The sequence below is a fragment of the Gouania willdenowi genome, chromosome 9, assembly GCF_900634775.1.
Source record: "Gouania willdenowi chromosome 9, fGouWil2.1, whole genome shotgun sequence".
NCBI classification, from domain to species: Eukaryota; Metazoa; Chordata; class Actinopteri; order Blenniiformes; family Gobiesocidae; genus Gouania; species Gouania willdenowi.
In genome coordinates, this window is record NC_041052.1 from 6,096,501 (window position 1) to 6,114,904 (window position 18,404).

General features: G+C 31.9%; 1 protein-coding gene across 2 annotated transcripts; it reads right to left on the minus strand.

The window, feature by feature from the left end:
- Window positions 1-2,047: 2,047 nt before the first annotated feature.
- dynll1 (dynein, light chain, LC8-type 1) lies at window positions 2,048-4,487 on the minus strand. Of its 2 annotated transcripts, none has more exons than XM_028457368.1 (3): window positions 4,349-4,487; window positions 3,450-3,589; window positions 2,048-2,442 (listed from the first exon to the last, which is right to left on the minus strand). In XM_028457368.1, the coding sequence occupies exons 2-3, from the start codon at window positions 3,579-3,581 to the stop codon at window positions 2,305-2,307; spliced, it is 270 nt and encodes an 89-aa protein (XP_028313169.1). In that variant the 5' UTR covers window positions 3,582-3,589; window positions 4,349-4,487; the 3' UTR covers window positions 2,048-2,304. The 2 variants fall into 2 exon arrangements, with proteins under 2 accessions (XP_028313169.1, XP_028313170.1); XM_028457369.1 differs by having other exon boundaries at window positions 3,450-3,596; window positions 4,349-4,463.
- Between the last annotated feature and the right edge of the window lie 13,917 nt (window positions 4,488-18,404).

An 18,404-nucleotide genomic window follows, 5' to 3' on the forward strand; every position in this document is an offset into this window, starting at 1 on the left:
GCACAAGCCCTGTTTTCCTCGTGCACAGCTCTGTTTACAAGTTGGAGTCAGCATTGTGGATGCAAGCTTACCTTCCACATGAAGATTTGCACTCATGTGTCAGACTCGCCACCAGTAAGTGAAAATCCATTTTCAAAGGACCCAGTGCGCACCAGGCATGAGCATGTACGAGGTCTTTACGTAAATATATCACCAAAACAATTAACAATTTGGAAGACCAATAGTCTTGATGATCCACATGGAATTAGAATCCAAAAAAAAAACATTTGCCACTATATATATATATATATAGTGGCCAATGTTTTCATATATAAAGACAGTCTGAACAGCACAATCACAATTTTTTTTTTTTCGAAATCTGAACCAGGTTACTTACATGTATGGCTCTAAATCTGATGCGCATCTGATTTTTTTGCAATTTGACTCAGGGCAGAAGCATTTTCTATCAAACAAGTCATTTCATCCAAACACTGCTGTAAAGATGCCATCACAGTAAACTGATAGAACTATTAACCTGGCTCTCTTCTTTTTCACTCAGTTATGATGTGCTGACTACTGTTGGAAAGAAACTCTCGGCATGACGCACTGGACATCTCCATATTTACTTCGGTAAACACCGTATGTGAAAAATCTGAATTGTGCATTAACACCTGCAGTGTGAACGTAGTGACGGTGTTCTGCGATGTGTATGTAATTAACGGTATTTAGCTCAGCTGCACAGTGGAGTGATACAAGTCCCAGTGCTATTGTTACTCTATCATAACTGTTGTATAATCTATATACTCTCAACTTTAGTAAATGACCAGCAGGCAAAGTGACATTTTCCATGACATTAATTTTGGGCAACGAAGTGTAGATTATTAATTTAAAAAATGGCAACATCTTGTATCTTCAGTTCAAATCTACCCAGTATGTAATAGTGAGGGTTGATGGATGTGATCAGATTGGCCGACAGCGTTCAACTACAATAGTCCGTCCATCCATCCATCCATCCATCCATCTTCATACCCGCTTATTCCCGCTTAACAGGGTCGCGGGTGTCTGCCGGTGCCAATATCCAATATCCGGCGCTCATAGGGCGCTTGGCGGGGGTACACCCTGGACAGGGCGACACAGACACAGACAACCATTCAATTTAGAGACTCCAATCAACCTTACAGTCATGTTTTTAGATTGTGGGAGGAACCCGGAGTACCCGGAGGAAACCCACGCAGCACGGGGAGAATATGCAAACTCCACACAGAAAGGACCCAAGTCCACCCCAGGGCCTTCTTGCTGTGGGGCGGACGTGCTAACCACTAAGCCACCATGCACCCTCTTACAATAGTCCAGTTTATGTATAATGCTAACCCAAGGCAATTCATACAGTACACTGCATTGCTGTAAACCGTTAAGTTGCCCATGCTGTTGCCAGGATCATATATTGTGCATGTTAACTGTTCATTACCAGTGATGTTTCATGGCAAATGATTAGATACAGGAAGGAGCTCTCGTCATTAAATATTGAAATGTAAACTTGAAAAAAAAGCAGTTTTATATCTTCCTCAAAATGATTCTACACTGCACAGATGTGCTAGGTAGAAAAAAAACCACAGGCTTTGCTTTTGATGCCAAAGTAATGTTAACAGTTCTTTTCTCCTACATTTAATTCTAACCATATTTGTAACAAATAGAATTTTATCACATTTTTCTGATCACTACAGATTAGAACCAGTCAAATAACAGTATAGCTTTAAAAAGTAAACATTTGAGGTATTATTGATAAGTAAATGAGATTAGATAATGGGCTTTCAACAATACCATTGTTTAAAGTTTAAACAAGAACAATTGCTCTTGGAAAACAAAAATCTGAACCCCAACACACAGCAATTCATTTTGTAGTGTTTAATTTCATCCAACCTTTCGTAAATAAGGCAATATTACAACATCTTCATAGTGTGTAGTTTTGGGTACCTATTCCTGTTGAAATAATAATTTTGAATCTTTATATAAAAAAAATATATATATATCTATATAGTGATAGAACTTAGGAATGATTACAATAGGCTTTGGAACCAAACAGCTTGACAGCTATGCTTTATTAAAAAAAAATGACATGTTGAATGTAACGAGACAAAAATAAATATGAGTGATCTTTCTTTTTCAACATGGCCACATTTTTTTTTTTATCCTTGAAAACAGAACAAAGTAGAAAGCAGCACAGAAAAAGGCAGAGGCCCCTTGCCAAGGAATGATAAGTGGCTTTTTGTGGAGTCGAGTCAGTCAGTAGGGAGCGTGTGGTCAGAGTGGACGATCTGCCTTCACTCAGCCTGACTTAAACAGCAGAATGGCCACCTGACCCAAGTAGAAATAAATGAAATGCTTGGTCTCGTGAGTCACGTAGCTGCCAAAATTCCTCCCGACGATGCAGTGCCAGGTGGGGTTGTATTTCTTATCGAACTCCTGTGTGGGAAGAAAGAGTTACTGTTAAGGACAGTAGGGCACAAAATTTAGTACTAGGCCATAAAAAGAAAAAATGTAACTATTTTCATGCAAGTTCCAATAACTTTACTTAAAATTGTCACTTCCACGTGACTGCATTCTATTAGACTCAATGCATCTTGTGTACAATTCTCCATTAATAAAATGCAATTAAAGGAAATATTAAGCTATTTTTTAGGGTACTGGTACACTACTTTCTTGGTGTTCGGTGTGCTATGACCCGAATAAGTACACCACCACCTACTGTACATGTTTTATTTAATTACTGTTCGACCCGACTGCGCCGAGCAGAATTCTCTACTGGTACACTAATTTATTTACTGTTGTGGTTTAAAAAACATTTCTATATTTACTTTAGGGTTAAATACGTGTGGGACTATCCAACGATTATGTTCACATAATCCAGTCTTTTAAAAACTGGAAAATCCATTGTATAACAGGACGACATACAATTCAATGTTAGCAAAAAATAACCAAAATAACCGCACACTAAAATTAGTACATGTTGTTTGTAATATAATCTACACAATAGGACTGGTCGATTATTTGTCAACCAAAAAGTTATTTATTTTTTGTACAAAACAATGTAAAACTTTCTTTAGAAATGAATAACATCTTTCAAACACTAAAATCAATTATGAATGCAAATTTAAGTCATTTTTTTAACTGTTGAGTGTAATAATCGAGAACATAATCAAATTTCTATGCATTGCACAGCCTTACTACACAATATTCAATCTATTTTGAGGCGTTTCCTGCCCTACAACAAACTGGAATGCATCTATAACGATGAATAAATGTGACATGTAGCTTTTCGTGATCCAAGGAGAACTGGTTTCCTCAGGGTGAGGACGGACAGTGAAATGTATACGTAGCAGGGATGGTGCACTGATGATTAAGTCATAAAAAAAAAAGTCATTTAAACTACATGATTCTATCCACTAAACAGTCTCTTTGTGAGGTCTTACCTTCTTGATATATGCAGCGATGTCTTTCTCTATGTTGTACTTCTCCAGGGCCTGGGTGGCACACTCCACTGCGTCCTGCTGCATGTCCTCAGACATGTCGGCATTCTTGATCACAGCCTTTCTCTCAGACATGATTTAACCTGAGGGCTCAATCACACAATACAAGTCATCCTCCTGACATCAATAATAATAATACATATACATCTTATGTTTCTGAGTTGTTTTTTTTTTTGTTTTTTTTAAAAAAAAAAAAAAAAAAAGGCTAAAAATGGCTTTGATGACTGGGTAAGTCAATCAAAGACCCCTTAAATACTATTATTCATTATTACATAATAAGGGGCTGGTTCACATCTAAAGTCGCCGTTTCTAACAAGTGTTGCATAACAACAACCATCAGCCGCAGGTTCGCTGGTCGCGCGTTCTGCGTAGTTTCTATGACGACGAGAGACATTCGAGATCTAAGTCTTCACGTTTCCTACGTTTTTTTAACCAGCGATCCCAGTTCAGCAGCAGCAGCAGCAGCAGCAGCCGCCTGTGGATTCATTTCAAATCAAACCCTAAAGCATCATCTAAACACTAATTATTAGCTAGGCGACAGCGTGCCACGTTTGCTACGACGTGCACGACGACAAATCAAACTAAACTCTTGATGCGCCATTAAAAATAAAATAAATTAAATTAAATTAAATTAAAAAGTCACGGGAAAACGACTCCCATTTCAAGCGAGGTGCAACTCAATGAATGGTTAGCGGCCCCTCCAGTTCGAAACTGATATTAGCTCCAGCACGATAACTAGCTCATTAATGTCATATGATGGCAAATGACGTCAAACACTGAACAAACCCACAGTACAAACATGATTTTAGGTCCAATTCAAAGCAGACATTGCATAAATTCACCTTTAAGTCACGGTCTTTTCTTATAGAGACGACGGCTCTTCGGATGGCAACTCCCGCGAAGTGGTTGACACAAAAGTAATGTGGGTGTGTAGAACATAGAGACTGCTGCAATGACGTCACCCGATTGGCTGATATTTATTCACAGACGGCCGTCATTGGCTGGTTGAGGTTGTTCTCCCCGCTTTTTCCGCCCGCATTTTATTTCAAACCATGATGCATTGCGAGCCAAGCGTTGTCATGGAAACCTCTGTAAATAACGCACCAGTGCCGCCCCTCCCTACACCATCCTTATGTTTAATATCGAGACGTCAAAAACACAAACTAGTCACTAGTGACATGTTAACTATGGTTAATCACTGATTAAGGTCTCTAGTTATCTCGGAATACAGTAGTATGTTTAGTTAATGAAGGCTGAAATAGTTGACTAGCAAAACCATTTGCAGCAGTACTAGTGAACTAGTGATGGTAAAAATGTATACTAACTTACTGTGTAGGGTCACTTTTGACCAGATTTACAGCTATATTTGTGAAATTTGTTATATTTCTTTTCTCGTAAAAATATTATGTCAATGTTAAACCTAAATATCAATGTTAAATATTAAATATAAATGTTAAATATAAATCTAAATGAAAAATGAGAAAAATTTGAGATAAGGCTATCATTTGCCCTTAAAAATTAGTGCAAATATAATCAGCACACTAAACTTGGAATTTGTTTTGACTGTTTTTACGGTAGCTTCGGCTTCCTTGACTGAAGCCGGCAATCGGCTCCCACTCGGCCGCCATTCGGCCTCCACCCCATGAGCATCGGCTTTGGCTCTTGGTGATGTCATCGACTAGTCGACGTTGACTCAGCTAGTATGCACATAAAGTCGACTTTTAAAGTTATGAAGTCATTCAACCCCTACCGGATGGAACGTTTGCGGCCGGATACGTAATGGATTCGTAGAATATGTGGAAGGTCCTGTGTCTGTCTATGCTTTCTGTGGAGGACATTAATATCTACATGATTGGATTTATGGTAGCAGGGATGCTGCTGATTGGAGCGGGCAGCTTTCTGGTCTAGTGCAAAGTCTGTATTACGTTGGAAGCTGTTTTGGGAAAGCCAGTCATTTCTGAAGGATGGGGCAGGACTCTCGACATTCAGACTAATGTTATGAACAAACTCAAAAGTAAGCAGGACTTTTGTCTTCTGAACCAGATCTACCAAGTCATCATTGTCATCATCTGTCTGTATCAGAGGGAAAGCAAAATGTTTATTTTTAAACACCTCCATCGGCCCTCCATCCTCCCTTCCTCCCTCCCTACCCGCAAGCAACAAGGGAGCATGTGAAGCGCCTACAGAGGCTGGACGCGCGACCCCCAGCGGCTGGCAATCCTTTCTTTTTTCCTCCCTGCAATCCTTCTTTTCTCCACCCTATACCCCCAACGCCCACCTTCTCCTTCCCCCCGTACCCCACCACCACCACCCTGCCGACGTGCTATGTTCTCGAGTTTTTGTTGTGACTGTGTTCTGCTTTTGGTGCATGTACGCCAAGGAGGTTTTTTCCTAGTTTTATACTTTCCTCCCCAAGAGGGAAGTCAATTTAAAATCTGCTTTTTCCCCTCACCTGTCCTACTGTTGTTCTCCCACTTTTCATCTAAATACGGGGCGCCTCCCATGCCCAAGGCGACTTACAGTACTCCCGTTCTTTTCCTCCCATGTGATATGTGATTGTCTTTTCATGTTTGTTTAGACGAGATGTAACTGAAATGTTTGTACAGCACTTTATGATTTTTATCTGTGAAAAGTGTTTTATAAATAAAATTGACTTACTTTCTTACATTGAGCTGTTCTACAAAGCTGCATTTAATGAATAAATATGTATCATAAGACATACGGGTCTAAAAAAATATTTTATTTGTGGAAGTCATTGTGCAGTGTTGCTAAAGATGAATAAATTAAGGAAAACTGAAGGAAAAATGAGAAAATTGTGAAAAACTCAAACTTCGGAGGGAAGGCTATAGAAAGGCATAAAAATTGAAAAACGTTTTTTTTTTTTTTTTCTGAGGTAAGGCTACCATAGGACCCTAAAAACTTGTTTAAATATGATGAGCACACTTAAACTGGGGTTAACATGCAGTAAGGCATGAAAAATGAGAAAATTGTGAAAAACTCCAAAATTCAAAAGTAAGGCTATAGTAAGGCATAAAAATGTAAATTTTTTTTTATTTTTTTTCTGAGATAAGGCTATCATAGGACCTTTAAAACTTGTTTAAATATGATGAGCACACTTAAACTGGGGTGAAAATGCAGTAAGGTATAAAAAATGAGAAAATTGTGAAAAACTCCAAAATTCAAAAGTAATGCTATAGTAAGGCATAAAAATAATTTTTTTTTTTTTTTTCTTTTTTTTCTGAGATAAGGCTATCATAGGACCTTTAAAACTTGTTTAAATATGATGAGCACACTTAAACTGGGGTGAAAATGCAGTAAGGCATGAAAAATTAGAAAATTGTGAAAAACTCCAAAATTCAAAAGTAAGGCTATAGTAAGGCATAAAAATTAATTTTTTTTTTGTTTTTTTTTTCTGAGATAAGGCTATCATAGGACGTTTAAAACTTGTTTAAATATGATGAGCACACTTAAACTGGGGTGAAAATGCAGTAAGGTATAAAAAATGAGAAAATTGTGAAAAACTCCAAAATTCAAAAGTAAGGCTATAGTAAGGCATAAAAATTGTATTTTATTTTTATTTTATTTTTTTCTGAGATGAGGCTATCATAGGACCCTTAAAACTTGTGTAAATATGATGAGCACACTTAAACTGGGGTGAAAATGCAGTAAGGTATAAAAAATTAGAAATTTGTGAAAAACTCCAAAATTCAAAAGTAAGGCTATAGTAAGGCATCAAAATTGAAATTTTTTTTTTTTTTTTTTTTTTGAGGTAAGGCTATCATAGGACCCTAAAATCTTGTTTAAATATGATGAGCACACTTAAACTGGGGTTAAAATGCAGTAAGGCATGAAAAATGAGAAAATTGTGAAAAACTCCAAACTTCGGAGGGAAGGCTATAGTAAGGCATCAAAATTGAAAAACGTTTTTCTTTTTTTTTTTTTTTCTGAGGTAAGGCTATCATAGGACCCTAAAATCTTGTTTAAATATGATGAGCACACCAAAACTGGGGTTAAAATGCAGTAAGGCATGAAAAATGAGAAAATTGTGAAAAACTCCAAACTTCGGAGGGAAGGCTATAGTAAGGCATAAAAATTTTATTTTTTTTTGTTTGTTTTTTTCTGAAATAAGGCTATCATAGGAACCTTAAAACTTGTTTAAATATGATGAGCACACTTAAACTGGGGTGAAAATGCAGTAAGGTATCAAAAATTAGAAATTTGTGAAAAACTCCAAAATTCAAAAGTAATGCTGTAGTAAGGCATAAAAATTGAAAAATGTTTTTTTTTTTTTTTTTTTGAGGTAAGGCTATCATAGGACCCTAAAAACTTGTTTAAATATGATGAGCACACTTAAACTGGGGTTAAAATGCAGTAAGGCATGAAAAATGAGAAATTGTGAAAAATGAGAAAATTCAAAAGTAAGGCTATAGTAAGGCATAAAAATTAATTTTTTTTTTTTTTTTTTTTTTCTGAGATAAGGCTATCATAGGACCTTTAAAACTTGCATAAATATGATGAGCACACTTAAACTGGGGTGAAAATGCAGTAAGGTATAAAAAATGAGAAAATTGTGAAAAACTCCAAAATTCAAAAGTAATGCTATAGTAAGGCATAAAAATAATTTTTTTTTTTTTTCTTTTTTTTCTGAGATAAGGCTATCATTGGACCTTTAAAACTTGTTTAAATATGATGAGCACACTTAAACTGGGGTTAAAATGCAGTAAGACATGAAAAATGAGAAAATTCAAAAGTAATGCTATAGTAAGGCATAAAAATTGAAAAATAAAAATTAAGGCATAAAAATAAATTTTTTTTTTGTTTTTTTTTCTGAGATAAGGCTATCATAGGACCTTTAAAACTTGTTTAAATATGATGAGCACACTTAAACTGGGGTTAAAATGCAGTAAGGCATGAAAAATGAGAAAATTTTGAAAAACTCCAAAATTCAAAAGTAATGCTATAGTAAGGCATAAAAATTGAAAAATGTTTTTTTTTTTTTTTTTTTTGAGGTAAGGTTATCATAGGACCCTAAAAACTTGTTTAAATATGATGAGCACACTTAAACTGGGGTTAAAATGCAGTAAGGCATGAAAAATGAGAAAATTGTGAAAAACTCCAAAATTCAAAAGTAAGGCATAAAAATTAATTTTTTTTTTTTTTTTCTGAGATAAGGCTATCATAGGACCTTTAAAACTTGCTTAAATATGATGAGCACACTTAAACTGGGGTGAAAATGCAGTAAGGTATAAAAAGTGAGAAAATTGTGAAAAACTCCAAAATTCAAAAGTAATGCTATAGTAAGGCATAAAAATTGTATTTTTTTTTTTATTTTTTTTTTTTCTGAGATAAGGCTATCATAGGACCCTTAAAACTTGTTTAAATATGATGAGCACACTTAAACTGGGGTGAAAATGCAGTAAGGTATCAAAAATTAGAAATTTGTGAAAAACTCCAAAATTCAAAAGTAATGCTGTAGTAAGGCATAAAAATTGAAAAATGTTTTTTTTTTTTTTTTTTTTTGAGGTAAGGCTATCATAGGACCCTAAACACTTGTTAAAATATGATGAGCACACTTAAACTGGGGTTAAAATGCAGTAAGGCATGAAAAATGAAAAAATTGTGAAAAACTCCAAAATTCAAAAGTAAGGCTATAGCAAGGCATAAAAATTAAATTTTTTTTTTTTTTTTTTTTTTCTGAGCTAAGGCTATCATAGGACCTTGAAAACTTGTTTAAATAAGATGAGCACACTTAAACTGGGGTGAAAATGCAGTAAGGTATAAAAAATTAGAAATTTGTGAAAAACTCCAAAATTCAGAGGTAAGGCTATAGTAAGGCATCAAAATTGAAATTTTTTTAATTTTTTTATTCTGCGATAAGGCTATCATAGGACCCTTACAACTTGTTTAAATATGATGAGCACACTTAAACTGGGGTGAAAATGCAGTAAGGCAAGAAAAACTAGAAATTTGTGAAAAACTCCAAAATTCAAAAGTAAGGCTATAAAAAGGCATAAAAATTGAAAAATGTTTTTTTTTTTTTTTTTTTTGAGGTAAGGCTATCATAGGACCCTAAAAACTTGTTTAAATATGATGAGCACACTTAAACTGGGGTTAAAATGCAGTAAGGCATGAAAAATGAGAAAATTGTGAAAAACTCCAAAATTCAAAAGTAAGGCTATAGCAAGGCGTAAAAATTTAATTTTTTTATTTTTTTTTTTCTGAGATAAGGCTATCATAGGACCTTTAAAACTTGTTTAAATAAGATGAGCACACTTAAACTGGGGTGAAAATGCAGAAAGGCATGAAAAATGAGAAAATTGTGAAAAACTCCAAAATTCAAAAGTAAGACTATAGTAAGGCATAAAAATTGAAAAATGTTTTTTTTTTTTTTTTTTTGAGGTAAGGCTATCATAGGACCCTAAAAACTTGTTTAAATATGTTGAGCACACTTAAACTGGGGTTAAAATGCAGTAAGGCATGAAAAATGAGAAAATTGTGAAAAACTCCAAAATTCAAAAGTAATGCTATAGTAAGGCATAAAAATTGAAAAATGTTTTTTTTTTTTTTTTTGAGGTAAGGCTATCATAGGACCCTAAAAACTTGTTTAAATATGATGAGCACACTTAAACTGGGGTGAAAATGCAGTAAGGTATAAAAAATGAGAAAATTGTGAAAAACTCCAAAATTCAAAAGTAATGCTATAGTAAGGCATAAAAATAATTTTTTTTTTTTTTTTTTTTTCTGAGATAAGGCTATCATAGGACCTTTAAAACTTGTTTAAATATGATGAGCACACTTAAACTGGGGTGAAAATGCAGTAAGGCATGAAAAATTAGAAAATTGTGAAAAACTCCAAAATTCAAAAGTAATGCTATAGTAAGGCATAAAAATTGAAAAATGTTTTTTTTTTTTTTTTTTGAGGTAAGGCTATCATAGGACCCTAAAAACTTGTTTAAATATGATGAGCACACTTAAACTGGGGTTAAAATGCAGTAAGGCATGAAAAATGAGAAAATTGTGAAAAACTCCAAAATTCAAAAGTAAGGCTATAGTAAGGCATAAAAATTGAAATTTTTTTTTTTTTTTTTTTTCTGAGATAAGGCTATCATAGGACCTTTAAAACTTGCATAAATATGATGAGCACACTTAAACTGGGGTGAAAATGCAGTAAGGTATAAAAAATGAGAAAATTGTGAAAAACTCCAAAATTCAAAAGTAATGCTATAGTAAGGCATAAAAATAATTTTTTTTTTTTTTTCTTTTTTTTCTGAGATAAGGCTATCATAGGACCTTTAAAACTTGTTTAAATATGATGAGCACACTTAAACTGGGGTGAAAATGCAGTAAGGCATGAAAAATGAGAAAATTGTGAAAAACTCCAAAATTCAAAAGTAATGCTATAGTAAGGCATAAAAATTGAAAAATGTTTTTTTTTTTTTTTTTGAGGTAAGGCTATCATAGGACCCTAAAAACTTGTTTAAATATGATGAGCACACTTAAACTGGGGTTAAAATGCAGTAAGGCATGAAAAATGAGAAAATTGTGAAAAACTCCAAAATTCAAAAGTAAGGCTATAGTAAGGCATAAAAATTAATTTTTTTTTTTTTTTTTTTTTTCTGAGATAAGGCTATCATAGGACCTTTAAAACTTGCATAAATATGATGAGCACACTTAAACTGGGGTGAAAATGCAGTAAGGTATAAAAAATGAGAAAATTGTGAAAAACTCCAAAATTCAAAAGTAATGCTATAGTAAGGCATAAAATTAATTTTTTTTTTTTTCTTTTTTTTCTGAGATAAGGCTATCATAGGACCTTTAAAACTTGTTTAAATATGATGAGCACACTTAAACTGGGGTTAAAATGCAGTAAGGCATGAAAAATGAGAAAATTGTGAAAAACTCCAAAATTCAAAAGTAATGCTATAGTAAGGCATAAAAATTGAAAAATGTTTTTTTTTTTTTTTTGAGGTAAGGCTATCATAGGACCCTAAAAACTTGTTTAAATATGCTGAGCACACTTAAACTGGGGTTAAAATGCAGTAAGGCATGAAAAATGAGAAAATTGTGAAAAACTCCAAAATTCAAAAGTAAGGCTATAGTAAGGCATAAAAATTAAATTTTTTTTTTTTTTTTTTTTTTTTCTGAGATAAGGCTATCATAGGACCTTTAAAACTTGCATAAATATGATGAGCACACTTAAACTGGGGTGAAAATGCAGTAAGGTATAAAAAATGAGAAAATTGTGAAAAACTCCAAAATTCAAAAGTAATGCTATAGTAAGGCATAAAAATTAATTTTTTTTTTTTTTCTTTTTTTTCTGAGATAAGGCTATCATAGGACCTTTAAAACTTGTTTAAATATGATGAGCACACTTAAACTGGGGTTAAAATGCAGTAAGGCATGAAAAATGAGAAAATTGTGAAAAACTCCAAAATTCAAAAGTAATGCTATAGTAAGGCATAAAAATTGAAAAATGTTTTTTTTTTTTTTTTGAGGTAAGGCTATCATAGGACCCTAAAAACTTGTTTAAATATGATGAGCACACTTAAACTGGGGTTAAAATGCAGTAAGGCATGAAAAATGAGAAAATTGTGAAAAACTCCAAAATTCAAAAGTAAGGCTATAGTAAGGCATAAAAATTAAATTTTTTTTTTTTTTTTTTTTTTTTTTCTGAGATAAGGCTATCATAGGACCTTTAAAACTTGCATAAATATGATGAGCACACTTAAACTGGGGTGAAAATGCAGTAAGGTATAAAAAATGAGAAAATTGTGAAAAACTCCAAAATTCAAAAGTAATGCTATAGTAAGGCATAAAAATTCTATTTTATTTTTATTTTATTTTTTTCTGAGATAAGGCTATCATAGGACCCTTAAAACTTCTGTAAATATGATGAGCACACTTAAACTGGGGTTAAAATGCAGTAAGGCATGAAAAATGAGAAAATTGTGAAAAACTCCAAACTTCGGAGGGAAGGCTATAGTAAGGCATAAAAATTGAAAAACGTTTTTTTTTTTTTTTCTGAGTTAAGGCTATCATAGGACCCTAAAATCTTGTTTAAATATGATGAGCACACCAAAACTGGGGTTAAAATGCAGTAATGCATGAAAAATGAGAAAATTGTGAAAAACTCCAAACTTCAGAGGGAAGGCTATAGTAAGGCATAAAAATTTTATTTTTTTTTGTTTGTTTTTTCTGAAATAAGGCTATCATAGGAACCTTAAAACTTGTTTAAATATGATGAGCACACTTAAACTGGGGTGAAAATGCAGTAAGGTATAAAAAATTAGAAATTTGTGAAAAACTCCAAAATTCAGAGGTAAGGCTATAGTAAGGCATCAAAATTGAATTTTTTTTTAATTTTTTAATTCTGCGATAAGGCTATCATAGGACCCTTAAAACTTGTTTAAATATGATGAGCACACTTAAACTGGGGTGAAAATGCAGTAAGGCATGAAAAATGAGAAAATTGTGAAAAACTCCAAAATTCAAAAGTAAGGCTATAGCAAGGCATAAAAATTAAATTTTTTTTTTTTTTTTTTTTTCTGAGCTAAGGCTATCATAGGACCTTGAAAACTTGTTTAAATAAGTTGAGCACACTTAAACTGGGGTGAAAATGCAGTAAGGTATAAAAAATTAGAAATTTGTGAAAAACTCCAAAATTCAGAGGTAAGGCTATAGTAAGGCATCAAAATTGAAATTTTTTTAATTTTTTTATTCTGCGATAAGGCTATCATAGGACCCTTACAACTTGTTTAAATATGATGAGCACACTTAAACTGGGGTGAAAATGCAGTAAGGCAAGAAAAACTAGAAATTTGTGAAAAACTCCAAAATTCAAAAGTAAGGCTATAAAAAGGCATAAAAATTGAAAAATGTTTTTTTTTTTTTTTTTTTGAGGTAAGGCTATCATAGGACCCTAAAAACTTGTTTAAATATGATGAGCACACTTAAACTGGGGTTAAAATGCAGTAAGGCATGAAAAATGAGAAAATTGTGAAAAACTCCAAAATTCAAAAGTAAGGCTATAGCAAGGCGTAAAAATTTAATTTTTTTATTTTTTTTTTTCTGAGATAAGGCTATCATAGGACCTTTAAAACTTGTTTAAATAAGATGAGCACACTTAAACTGGGGTGAAAATGCAGAAAGGCATGAAAAATGAGAAAATTGTGAAAAACTCCAAAATTCAAAAGTAAGACTATAGTAAGGCATAAAAATTGAAAAATGTTTTTTTTTTTTTTTTGAGGTAAGGCTATCATAGGACCCTAAAAACTTGTTTAAATATGTTGAGCACACTTAAACTGGGGTTAAAATGCAGTAAGGCATGAAAAATGAGAAAATTGTGAAAAACTCCAAAATTCAAAAGTAAGGCTATAGTAAGGCATAAAAATTAAATTTTTTTTTTTTTTTTTTTTTTCTGAGATAAGGCTATCATAGGACCTTTAAAACTTGCTTAAATATGATGAGCACACTTAAACTGGGGTGAAAATGCAGTAAGGTATAAAAAAATGAGAAAATTGTGAAAAACTCCAAAATTCAAAAGTAATGCTATAGTAAGGCATAAAAATGTAAATTTTTTTTTATTTTTTTTCTGAGATAAGGCTATCATAAGACCTTTAAAACTTGTTTAAATATGATGAGCACACTTAAACTGGGGTGAAAATGCAGTAAGGCATGAAAAATGAGAAAATTGTGAAAAACTCCAAAATTCAAAAGTAATGCTATAGTAAGGCATAAAAATAATTTTTTTTTTTTTTTCTTTTTTTTCTGAGATAAGGCTATCATAGGACCTTTAAAACTTGTTTAAATATGATGAGCACACTTAAACTGGGGTGAAAATGCAGTAAGGCATGAAAAATGAGAAAATTGTGAAAAACTCCAAAATTCAAAAGTAATGCTATAGTAAGGCATAAAAATTGAAAAATGTTTTTTTTTTTTTTTTGAGGTAAGGCTATCATAGGACCCTAAAAACTTGTTTAAATATGATGAGCACACTTAAACTGGGGTTAAAATGCAGTAAGGCATGAAAAATGAGAAAATTGTGAAAAACTCCAAAATTCAAAAGTAAGGCTATAGTAAGGCATAAAAAGTAATTTTTTTTTTTTTTTTTTTTTTCTGAGATAAGGCTATCATAGGACCTTTAAAACTTGCATAAATATGATGAGCACACTTAAACTGGGGTGAAAATGCAGTAAGGTATAAAAAATGAGAAAATTGTGAAAAACTCCAAAATTCAAAAGTAATGCTATAGTAAGGCATAAAATTTAATTTTTTTTTTTTTTCTTTTTTTTCTGAGATAAGGCTATCATAGGACCTTTAAAACTTGTTTAAATATGATGAGCACACTTAAACTGGGGTTAAAATGCAGTAAGGCATGAAAAATGAGAAAATTGTGAAAAACTCCAAAATTCAAAAGTAATGCTATAGTAAGGCATAAAAATTGAAAAATGTTTTTTTTTTTTTTTGAGGTAAGGCTATCATAGGACCCTAAAAACTTGTTTAAATATGCTGAGCACACTTAAACTGGGGTTAAAATGCAGTAAGGCATGAAAAATGAGAAAATTGTGAAAAACTCCAAAATTCAAAAGTAAGGCTATAGTAAGGCATAAAAATTAAATTTTTTTTTTTTTTTTTTTTTTTTCTGAGATAAGGCTATCATAGGACCTTTAAAACTTGCATAAATATGATGAGCACACTTAAACTGGGGTGAAAATGCAGTAAGGTATAAAAAATGAGAAAATTGTGAAAAACTCCAAAATTCAAAAGTAATGCTATAGTAAGGCATAAAAATTAATTTTTTTTTTTTTTCTTTTTTTTCTGAGATAAGGCTATCATAGGACCTTTAAAACTTGTTTAAATATGATGAGCACACTTAAACTGGGGTTAAAATGCAGTAAGGCATGAAAAATGAGAAAATTGTGAAAAACTCCAAAATTCAAAAGTAATGCTATAGTAAGGCATAAAAATTGAAAAATGTTTTTTTTTTTTTTTTGAGGTAAGGCTATCATAGGACCCTAAAAACTTGTTTAAATATGCTGAGCACACTTAAACTGGGGTTAAAATGCAGTAAGGCATGAAAAATGAGAAAATTGTGAAAAACTCCAAAATTCAAAAGTAAGGCTATAGTAAGGCATAAAAATTAAATTTTTTTTTTTTTTTTTTTTTTTTTCTGAGATAAGGCTATCATAGGACCTTTAAAACTTGCATAAATATGATGAGCACACTTAAACTGGGGTGAAAATGCAGTAAGGTATAAAAAATGAGAAAATTGTGAAAAACTCCAAAATTCAAAAGTAATGCTATAGTAAGGCATAAAAAAATATATATTTTTTTTTTTTTTTTTTTTTTTTCTGAGATAAGGCTATCATAGGACCTTTAAAACTTGTTTAAATATGATGAGCACACTTAAACTGGGGTGAAAATGCAGTAAGGTATAAAAAATGAGAAAATTGTGAAAAACTCCAAAATTCAAAAGTAATGCTATAGTAAGGCATAAAAATTCTATTTTATTTTTATTTTATTTTTTTCTGAGATAAGGCTATCATAGGACCCTTAAAACTTCTGTAAATATGATGAGCACACTTAAACTGGGGTTAAAATGCAGTAAGGCATGAAAAATGAGAAAATTGTGAAAAACTCCAAACTTCGGAGGGAAGGCTATAGTAAGGCATAAAAATTGAAAAACGTTTTTTTTTTTTTTTTTTTTTTTTCTGAGTTAAGGCTATCATAGGACCCTAAAATCTTGTTTAAATATGATGAGCACACCAAAACTGGGGTTAAAATGCAGTAATGCATGAAAAATGAGAAAATTGTGAAAAACTCCAAACTTCAGAGGGAAGGCTATAGTAAGGCATAAAAATTTTATTTTTTTTTGTTTGTTTTTTCTGAAATAAGGCTATCATAGGAACCTTAAAACTTGTTTAAATATGATGAGCACACTTAAACTGGGGTGAAAATGCAGTAAGGTATAAAAAATTAGAAATTTGTGAAAAACTCCAAAATTCAGAGGTAAGGCTATAGTAAGGCATCAAAATTGAATTTTTTTTTAATTTTTTAATTCTGCGATAAGGCTATCATAGGACCCTTAAAACTTGTTTAAATATGATGAGCACACTTAAACTGGGGTGAAAATGCAGAAAGGCATGAAAAATGAGAAAATTGTGAAAAACTCCAAAATTCAAAAGTAAGGCTATAGTAAGGCATAAAAATTGAAAAATGTTTGTTTTTTTTTTTTTTTTTTCTGAGATAAGGCTATCATAGGACCCTAAAAACTTGTTTAAATATGATGAGCACACTTAAACTGGGGTGAAAATTCAGTAAGGCATGAAAAATTAGAAATTTGTGAAAAACTCCAAAATTCAAAAGTAATTCTGTAGTAAGGCATAAAAATTGAAAAATGTTTTTTTTTTTTTTTTTTTTTGAGTTAAGGCTATCATAGGACCCTAAAAACTTGTTTAAATATGATGAGTACACTTAAACTGGGGTTAAAATGCAGTAAGGCATGAAAAATGAGAAAATTGTGAAAAACTCCAAACTTTGGAGGGAAGGCTATAGTAAGGCATAAAAATTGAAAATTTTTTTTTTTTTTTTTTCTGAGATAAGGCTATCATAGGACCTTTAAAACTTGTTTAAACAAGATGAGCACACTTAAACTGGGGTGAAAATGCAGTAAGGCATGAAAAATGAGAAAATTGGGAAAAACTCCAAAATTCAAAAGTAAGGCTATAGTAAGGCATAAAAATTTAATTTTTTTTTTTTTTTGAGGTAAGGCTATCATAGGACCCTTAAAACTTGTGTAAATATGATGAGCACACTTACACTGGGGTGAAAATGCAGAAAGGCATGAAAAATGAGAATATTGTGAAAAACTCCAAACTTCGGAGGGAACGCTATAGTAAGGCATAAAAATTAAATTTTTTTTTGTTTTTTTTTTTCTGAGATAAGGCTATCATAGGACCTTTAAAACTTGTTTAAATAAGATGAGCACACTTAAACTGGGGTTAAAATGCAGTAAGGCATGAAAAATGAGAAAATTGTGAAAAACTCCAAAATTCAAAAGTAAGGCTATAGCAAGGCATAAAAATTTTATTTATTTATTTATTTTTTTTCTGAGATAAGGCTATCATAGGACCTTTAAAACTTGTTTAAATAAGATGAGCACACTTAAACTGGGGTGAAAATGCAGAAAGGCATGAAAAATGAGAAAATTGTGAAAAACTCCAAAATTCAAAAGTAAGGCTATAGTAAGGCATAAAAATTGAAAAATGTTTTTTTTTTTTTTTTTTTTTTTTCTGAGATAAGGCTATCATAGGACCCTAAAAACTTGTTTAAATATGATGAGCACACTTAAACTGGGGTGAAAATTCAGTAAGGCATGAAAAATTCGAAATTTGTGAAAAACTCCAAAATTCAAAAGTAATTCTGTAGTAAGGCATAAAAATTGAAAAATGTTTTTTTTTTTTTTTTTTTTTTGAGTTAAGGCTATCATAGGACCCTAAAAACTTGTTTAAATATGATGAGTACACTTAAACTGGGGTTAAAATGCAGTAAGGCATGAAAAATGAGAAAATTGTGAAAAACTCCAAAATTCAAAAGTAAGGCTATAGTAAGGCATAAAAATTGAATTTTTTTTTTTTTTTTGAGGTAAGGCTATCGTAGGACCCTAAAAACTTGTTTAAATATGATGAGCACACTTAAACTGGGGTTAAAATGCAGTAAGGCATGAAAAATGAGAAAATTGTGAAAAACTCCAAACTTTGGAGGGAAGGCTATAGTAAGGCATAAAAATTGAAAATTTTTTTTTTTTTTTTTTTCTGAGATAAGGCTATCATAGGACCTTTAAAACTTGTTTAAACAAGATGAGCACACTTAAACTGGGGTGAAAATGCAGTAAGGCAT